General features: G+C 42.4%; 1 protein-coding gene across 3 annotated transcripts; it reads right to left on the bottom strand.

The window, feature by feature from the left end:
- Positions 1-4,682: 4,682 nt before the first annotated feature.
- LOC147326842 (uncharacterized) lies at positions 4,683-8,770 on the bottom strand. 3 transcript variants are annotated; one of them, XM_086302197.1, is made up of 7 exons: positions 8,451-8,770; positions 7,607-7,703; positions 7,077-7,259; positions 6,651-6,742; positions 6,078-6,272; positions 5,913-5,989; positions 4,683-5,656 (listed from the first exon to the last, which is right to left on the bottom strand). In XM_086302197.1, exons 3-7 carry the CDS (start codon positions 7,225-7,227, stop codon positions 5,017-5,019), a joined length of 1,155 nt encoding a protein of 384 aa, XP_086158323.1. In that variant the 5' UTR covers positions 7,228-7,259; positions 7,607-7,703; positions 8,451-8,770; the 3' UTR covers positions 4,683-5,016. The 3 variants fall into 3 exon arrangements, with proteins under 3 accessions (XP_086158323.1, XP_086158322.1, XP_086158324.1); XM_086302196.1 differs by having other exon boundaries at positions 7,077-8,770; XM_086302198.1 differs by lacking the exon at positions 6,651-6,742 and having other exon boundaries at positions 7,607-8,770.
- Positions 8,771-8,864: the final 94 nt, after the last annotated feature.

Raw genomic sequence — 8,864 nt, 5'->3', positions numbered from 1 at the left:
TGTTTGTCTGCTGTTTGCTATTATGGGATGAAGTATGCGTAGGAAGGTCACAGGTGAGGCGAGGCTGTTACGTAACATCACCAGTAATGTAATGACCTAAAACAACTCGCTGTGCTTTCCTTCAAACGTTTCATGACACCAGGCGGAAAAACGAATGTAGTAAACTGAGCGTAACTCGCGCTGACACGTCCTGCTCGCCTCTGCGTTCAATCCAAACACAGAAAGCTCCACAGGCCGACCTCATTAAACTCACAGCGCTGCACTCTGTGTTTTCAGCGCCTCTGATGATGTGCAGCTGTGCTTTCACACACCACTCGCTCCCTTGCTTTTGGCCTTTTGCAGCTTCATGTGATGAAACATTGATGAAGTCGCCTTCGCAGCTCAAACCGACGAGCAAAGTCCAGCTCGATGGCTCAACCGCTGCTGTGCTGATCTTCGCCCACACCTAAACAGCTTTTTCCCCGTCTGTTAATTTTTTTAATTGCTTGTTTGTTTGTTTATGTGGTTTATTTGTTTATAATCATCAGCATTAATGAGGTGCACAAATCAAACACCCGCTGACGCAGTTCTTCGTTAACCACGTTAATGAAGAACTGCAGAAGTTTCCATCAATTTAATGACATTTTAACTCATTTCCACTCAGGATTCAGGGAGAAACAGAAGGACCGCAGCAGTCTGCGAGTTTTTATAGATGTCAGAGACAACAACAAACGTTGTGCAGCCCTTTTATTGATCAGTCCAAGGCTTTCAACACAGTACATCATACAATATTAAAGCAAACAGTTGTTTACAGGGTTTTCAGAATGAAAATGATTTATCAGGCAGAAGAAAGAACGTTCAGCTGGGCGTACCCCAGGGGTCCGTCCTAGGACCGCTAAGAATTCTAGACACAGGTGGTCATTTTAAATCCATTCAAAGATGGGTGTAGCCACCAGCTCCTTGTGATTGACAAGTCATAAGCCAATGAGGATACCTGGGTCGTCCTGATCTTTAATAATCACCAAAACTTACACAATGAACTAAATATTGCATTCAGCAAGACTTCAAACGACTCAGAGACGTGTTTACTGGCGTCAAAGATAAAGTGAGCTGACAGCCGTTTTAAATGGTAGATTTTGCAAACCAAAGGAGTCGCCCCCTGCTGGCCGTTAGAACGAATGCAGGTTTAAGGCACTTCCACACTGTTTCACTCTTTGCTTTATATCAGCTGGACTGTGCAAAAGTGCTACAGAAGCGCTGTGTTAGTACACATGAAAGGGTCTGATTCATAGCAAGGACGACGACGACTGACAATCGTGAGACTCAAATTACTCGTTAAAATACAATCAGCTAAAGTTGCACCAAACACGGCTTCGTCTGATGAGATGATCAGAATTTACAACTGTTCAGAGGACAAAAGTCAGTTTTCTGCAGATATAATTAAACTTTTGACCTTGGATACAAAATATTTGAAAACTACTAACCTATGACATCTCAGCACACCTACATCAATGAGCCCGTCGATCTTACATCTCACATTCAGAAAGTAATGAACGAACCGAAGCTGAGACTGGTTTTTACTGTAGAATCAGGTCCTGCCTTTCTTCTGAGGCAGTGTTATTTGTGTGCATGTGTGTCTTCATTATGTTGGATCGTCGTAAACCTTAACACCCTGAAGGCTGCAAAGACTGCCGTGTTCTTATCTACAAAGCTACTCTCACTCCACGCTGATCTCCATCCGTCAGAAAACTGTGGGAAGTTACCTTCTTCAGCTCTGAGACTTATTTCTTCGAGCTGTCACTAAAGCTCATGATCATCTTTGACACGGTCGTTCAAAGTTCAAAGCTCCTTCTGGCTGGAATCAGAAAACTGTCCACAGGTGAAGCCTGAGACCACCGAGACCAGACCCAGAATGAGAAAGCGTCCAGATTCTTTATCTCACTGGTTAGTTTATGTAATCACTAACCTAATGGAGCTCTGCCAATTGTCATCAGGACACTTGCAAAAGAACATTTTGTTCTTGAGATTCAAATGTTCCTGGCAAAATAAATTGTCTGTGTCAGAGGAGGAGTTCAAGTAAAGGCAAAATTTAACACCTTCAGTCACGACTTCTTTAATGATCTCAGCTCCCAAACTACTCACTGTTTAACCACCACTGTTAATGATTAGCAGAGCCCGCTCAGTAAGGCCAACAGTTTGGATAAAAATCCACATTTTCAGATGTTAAAATGAAGAATGTTTAACAGATCAGCGCGACACTACGTGCCGGCCTCCTGGGAGACGGGCCTGAAATCAGAGCAGGTGGAGGCGGCTCAGACGTCAGTGTTTCAATATGCTGAGAAGTTTAAGCACGAGTTTTTCTTCTTTAAATTATGACACCACCCCAGCTTCTATCTGTAGGAATACATTTACTGCATGTGTTCCTTTTTTAAAACCTCCTCCATGCTTTGGATCTTTGTGGTGGACCGCTTGCTTCATCGGGTCTTCTTTGTTCGTCCCAGTGAATGAATTTCATCCCACTACTGAGTCTCTCTGAGTGTTCTGATCTCAGTTTATAGCTGAGGACGTATAAAACCACAGACATACTCGTCACGGTTCCTGTTTGAGAAGAGCTTCAGTTACTGTGTCAGCAGAATGTGAAGAACTAACGTCTGTGACTTTACCTCCAAACAGCTGTCAGCTGTACTTTGAACAAGAACAAAAGAGAAAGAAAGAAAAAAACAGAAGGTTTGCTGGACTAAAAGAGAAAGTATGAGAGTAGCTTTCTCTCAGAGCACAAAACAATGAACGATCAGAAACTTACATCGTTAGAAATCCTGTCAGTGTCCCAATTTTCACATCGCCCGTCCACATTTCACACATTTCCTCTGTTGGAACCTGCAGGCTGTGTGCTACTGCAAATAGACTACTTGCACTAGGGCATGTGACGTATTTCCGTTTCCAAATAGTACCGCTTGTGGGTTTCCGGTACGTTTGCTTATCTATCGGTAGCTATGCTAATGTCGCTTCAGAATGAGTATAAAAAGGAAAGTATTTAAAACAGAACATTTTCAAAAACAGGAGAAGAAATACTCCGAGCATTGCTGTGTCCCACTTTGTTCAGCTTCAGCCAAATTTAACGGCATACTAAGTTTTCATGCCTTTCCGACCCATTCCGACTTGAGAAGACAATGGCCGGTAAACATACGCCGGGATCATTTCACGATCACCTCTCACACCAGGGTCTGCTGCAGACACTTTGCCAGTGATCAACTCATAGAGCCAACAACCCTCGATGGTCGAAGGAGGCTTATTAAAGGTGCTGTACCAACACTTTTTGAGTGGAATGGCTATAAAGTTGAACCACCGCGGCGTAGTGTTTGGGAGAGAACGGAGCGACGCCCTGAACTAGTTCCTCCTGACGATCAAGAAGAGCAAAGTCTTACAAGAGATCATGACTACTGCTCAGTCCCTGAGCCGTCTGCATTGGACATATCTGCATCAGCTGCAGAAGACCTGTCCGAAGACGTGGAGACTCTGAGGAAGGAAATACAGGAGTTACGTGTCCAGCGAGAATTTGGGTTACAGCGTTTTGCTGGCTCCGACACTGACATCCGATTCTATACCAGGTACATCTAAGTTCTATTCAAGCTAACTGTTTAAAATATACCAAGGTCACCATCAGTTAAATTTCGAAAGTTTTTCCAGTCTTAATGAAAACAAAATAGAAATTTACTTTTCATCTCTAATCTGTATGCTGGTTCGGTTAGTGACAAGGAACTATTCAAACAATCAGGCATTGCTGAGAAGTTGACTGAAGACATGGCAGTGATGGTAGATAAGGGCTTCCTAATCACTGATTGTTGTAAATGCAAAGTGTACTGCCCACCTTTTCTATCTAAGCAGAAGCAGATGCCAGCATACCAGGTTAAGGAGACGCAGGCCATAGCCAGACTCAGGGTACATGTGGAGCGAGTCATTAGGAGGATCAAACAGAACAAACTTTTTGATAGCATCATTACCATGTCACATGTTTATAATATCAACCAACTGTTTGCAGTGGCATGTATGCTGTCAAATTACCAGAACACAGCATTAGTTAAAAAATGGGTTAAGTGAGACAAGATGGATTTTTCCCAAGACACCAGTGCCAGTAACTTATGGAAAATGACCTGCAGCTGAGGCCACTACAGTTGCATTTCTTCCTTCTCAGCTGACAATACTTGATTACAGAACTGGTACTTGAGTGCTGATAGTTGAGTTTCAGTTATTGATAATTCAAATTCATTGCAAATGTTTAATGTTAATAATACTGTTTAATTATACTACTATATTACTATTCAGATTCAACAAAACTGTTTATCAAAATTATAAAGTAAATCACTAAATCGTTTTAAAATCATAAGTGACATTGAGCTTTTGTAACATCAAAAATACCATTTGTCATTTTCTACAGTTCAGTTGTGTTATTGTCTAAATGTATATCAGTATGCTAGGCATGGAGTTTTAAATACTTACCATGTAAATAAGTTCTGCACAAATTCAACGTTTTAATGTGTGTTTTTAAAAATTAAATTGATGCCATTGCTTAAATAACAGTTTATTGATGTCACATAAAGGTAACATGTAACAACAAAAGAATTCATGAAATATATTGAAAATAAAACATCAGTTATTTTGTTCCAGCCAGCCTGAAGGATCTGTTTTTCTTTTTGCCATGTTTTCACTGTTCATTTTTTCAAACACAGGTATCTTGGCATATATATGTAAAAAAAGAAATAGTCTGCCTTTTCTCTGATTGCATTGTGCACATCTGTATCCATGTATATTCTTTGCACTAGGTAGTCCTCTTGTGCCCACACAACAAAGTCACACCACTGCATCCCACTGATGAGCAGTTGTCCTTGCACTTGCCAGTAATATGCGTGGCTCTTTTTTAGTTTAGGGGTACCACGTTCCATCTGCACATATTTGCAGTCAATAAAGTTTTGTACATTGGGACATTTGAATTCGACGAAGCCAAACTGGGGGTATTCATTGGGGTCAAAAACAACACCATCAGGAGATGCAGCAAGCAATGGGGTGAATGACCAGACCACAGGGTGAGTAGTTAACATTCATTAGCCTACTATACTCTGCTGCTATTGCAGGCTCCATCTCAGTTCCTCTCCTCATGTCTGCTGTCTGCCTTGTTCCCTTCAATATACGCTCTGCTAGTGACTCGGCCGAGCTCTGGCCTCTGACGTGACACACCTCCCGAAACCTAGAGGCAGTCACTCTGGGCCTGCGGAGCTGATGCCACTCAGACGAAGAGCTTTGCTCACGTGTAGCTTCCTCTATTTTGTGAGCCATTTCCAGAGTTACAGACAAGCTTTTCAGATGCAGAAGCTCTTCTTCTGAGCACACAAACACACAATCTGATGGCAAGATGTCATACCCCTCCAGAGGCAAGTGCGGTGTTGGTGGTGCATCGCGGTGTAGTGTGATGTACCGGGTTGTCAAAACCGGCTGCTGATATGACAGAACACTGCCCTCCTGCACCAGCCCAAAGGCACTTTCCACAAGCTGCTTGTCAGGTCTCATGTTCATTGTGGTCACAAGTGGCCTGTCCTCAATATTAAATTTTGCATATGCCTCCGTTATTCTGAACAAGCAGGGATCTGGTAACGGACCCACCATGCCTCTGTAGAAGCCACTCCTAAAGAAAACATCAATGACAATAATGTAAGGAAGAAGGTTATTATACTGAACAACAACTAAACTAAAAACTAAAAGGTGTAAAACAGTGGTGCATAAGTTAGAGACTGGGATGTATATGTACATGACTGAGTTAGCCGTCTTCAGAAAGTGTAATGTTGTATGTAAATTAATACCTATTCTGACACATGTATGTATGAAAAAAATAGCAACATACATTTGTAACACATGAAACCAAATTTTACAAATGTAATTACCGTACTCCAGTCTGGGCCATTCTATTTGGTACCGGCTCAGTGAAGATCATGGAGTTGATGGGTCCTGGCCTCACACCCTAACAGAAGACACATTTACTATGGATGGTGTTGCTGTTCATATGTAAACATGGACTAATTCAAAAACTTTAACCTCATTTAAATTACCACTGTCCGTGGCTTGTGCCATTGCTGTTCAGATTCCGTGCAGCTATGCACAGGGGGGACAACCGGCACTCTGAGTTGTGAGTAGTGTGCTGTTTGGAAGAGCAATGCCACTGTGTGATTGCACATAACAGCGCCTGCCACACAGGAGCACTGGCTATGTGTCAGTATCACCGGCGATGAATCCAGAAGCTTAATCTAAGAAGAAAGAACGAAAATTAAAAATGTAACATCATCATGGAAGAGCTGAACAGGAACATAGTTCAGTGTTATGGTTACGTACCCTCCTGAATGCTTAGTGTTTCCTTCTCTCCCTATTAAAACAACTTAACCATGCTTGATAACTGTAATAACTTAGATTGTGTATATTTGCAGTATTAACTTGTTGTCAAATGTTTCTGATCACCCAAACACACGTTGATTTAACTATCTGACTAGTCAAATTAGGAGTGATAAAGCAGGGAGACAAGGAAAACATTCAAGTTGATGGGCCTTTAGGAATGAACTTAACTAATGCTTAAATGAACTGAACCCCACAGAACGGGGATTAACAACTTTACACAGCTTCCTGCCTACACTTAGTCTGTGTGGTGCCTCACTCTTCCTCATCGACCTGTAGCACAGGGCTCTCACACCGACCTCCCCTGACAACCTGTCTTTATTGGACACTGAATAAAGATACAAGTACCATTAGCATTATTTCTGTATTACTCATTTCAGCATGTCTTAAACATATATATTTTACACTTAGCAAGAGTAGCATTAGGTAGTTAACTACCTCCATAGTTAGCCAACTACCTAACGCTAATATAACAGTGTCTAACAACAAAAGTGACATTAGTTAAGAAAACCTCAACTATAGTTTAGGACGACATAAAACACCGTTTAAGAAAACATGTAATGTAGAGAACTGACATCAAATGAAGGACATAGCGGAGTAACGTAGTGTTTGCATTTGACGTTAGCTAGCGTTTCTTTGTCGGTTAATTTACGTTTTCTTACCTTCGTAGTTGTGTATATAAGATGCAGCATATAACTTAAATCCTTTATCTAATTTGCTGGCGGGGGTAGTCGTCACTCTGCAAATCCGATGAACATCGGTGATGTTCAATTTTGGGAGCTCTTGTAGGCAGCGAGTGTAGAACGTCGCCATGGTTTAACCGCACCGGAAGCACTGGGGCAGGACTACATAGAACGCGGAAGTGTTAGTGCAAGTAGTCCATTCTGGCTTTGATGCGACACACAGTATGACAGATCCCAGTAGCTCAGTGCTCTCCCTACAGCTGCCTTTATAAGGCAGAGTCATGATTTATGAGCTGGATCGTCATGAATCTGAAAATTCGTAACACAGTGTGAGTTCACACAGTAAAACAGGCCTTTAGGAAGCTTCAGATGTGTTTCATACCGCAGGCTTGGTGATCACTTTTCATTTAAAATCAAATGAACATCAAGTGGCAGTGTTAAAATAAAAAATACTGATCTGATACCAGCGTTGGTATTAGTGCTATAGATACTTGGATCGATCCGCTCACCTCGCTGCTCTGAAGAGAAACTCTGTTCAAATCTGAGATATGAGCTCAAAAGTCACAGCAGTCGTTTCTTCGGGTTCTGTTCACAGCTTTAGTTCATCTGGAAGGTTTTAAACATCTTTTAAAGGAAGTGACAGAAAGCATCTTTGAAGGACAGGTGTGTGTGGACATGAGCAGAAATCTACCTGAAACACATCTGAGTGGGTAAAGTCCAGGAGCGATCATTCAAACACGTTTAAACTAAAGATCCACAGTTAGCCCCATATCTGAAACCAGGCGGTGTGTGTGTGTGTGTGTGTGTGTGTGTGTGTGTGTGTGTGTGTGTGTGTGTGTGTGTGTGTGTGTGTGTGCAGTAAAGTCTGAGAGCTTCACTGTATTAGAGTTCAGACATCGGGGGTTAAATGCCTGAAACAAAGTGTGGGACTCAGCCCGGCTTTAGAAACACTCGTGTTTTGATCGGCAACATCAATGATCCCAAGCAGACGCCTCACGTTTGATTCTGAAGCTTTCACATGCTTACTGCTTCTCCGGGAAGAGAAGAGTTCACTAACAACAGGTTAAATGAGGCAGCTGAGGTTGTCAGTAACACTGAGCATCATCTCAGTGAGCAGAGGGGCCGAGACAGCAAAGAGCCCAACACGAGCAAATGTTACATTGTAAACAAGCACATTTGGACTTCAGGTCACACGCGTCATTTTTATGGTCAATTATAATGAAAATCATTTATTTGAGACTCATGTGTATATGTGAATTTGATTTTCCATATTTACGACCCGATCTTTCTCTGCTGGCTGTGATCTACACGGTTAAATTCATGTCACGTCTGTGCCTTTCTTGTGTATGTTACCTGAAATTAAGCTCCAGATTTTAATGTGATGCGCTTCAGTAAGATTTCTGCTCAGGTCCAAAACCTTCCGCGCATTCACAGCGAACGAGGACTTCTAGGACCGGACGGAGCGAAAACACGGACAGAGAACATGATCCCCGGTTCGGCAGAAAATCTGACGCTTCTAAACTCAGGATCCAGTACCTCCCAGCTCCCGTGGGTTCTGAGAGGAAAACATCCTGAGTACTTTTCCGTGTGGAGAGCAGAGGCTGTGTGCGCTGATGGATCCAGACATCAGGTTTTAATTACTGCTGCCGTCACCGGCAAAGGAAACTATCCACACTATATGAAGGAAACTGTTTCCAGGGCCTACTCCGTGGATCGGCTTCCTCCGAGGCGTGGACGTCTATCAGCAGAGAATGTACCTTCACCTAT

Source organism: Aulonocara sp. 'chitande type north' Nkhata Bay, linkage group LG7, assembly GCF_057382095.1.
Source record: "Aulonocara sp. 'chitande type north' Nkhata Bay isolate Kocher_YH1m ecotype deep benthic linkage group LG7, A_spYH_male_GT1.1, whole genome shotgun sequence".
Classification (NCBI taxonomy): domain Eukaryota; kingdom Metazoa; phylum Chordata; class Actinopteri; order Cichliformes; family Cichlidae; genus Aulonocara; species Aulonocara sp. 'chitande type north' Nkhata Bay.
Note: the sequence above shows the minus strand (reverse complement) of the source record. Positions and strands in the feature narration are given on the sequence as shown.

Excerpts from the sequence above, each read along its gene's own strand:
- LOC147326842 (XM_086302196.1), bottom strand. The coding sequence starts at position 7,227 with ATGGCGACGTTCTACACTCGCTGCCTACAAGAGCTCCCAAAATTGAAC. Across the intron at positions 6,743-7,076 it reads TTATATACACAACTACGAAG|TGTCCAATAAAGACAGGTTG; the intron begins GTAAGAAAACGT and ends ATCTTTATTCAG. Across the intron at positions 5,657-5,912 it reads ATGGCCCAGACTGGAGTACG|GAGTGGCTTCTACAGAGGCA; the intron begins GTAATTACATTT and ends TGTTTTCTTTAG.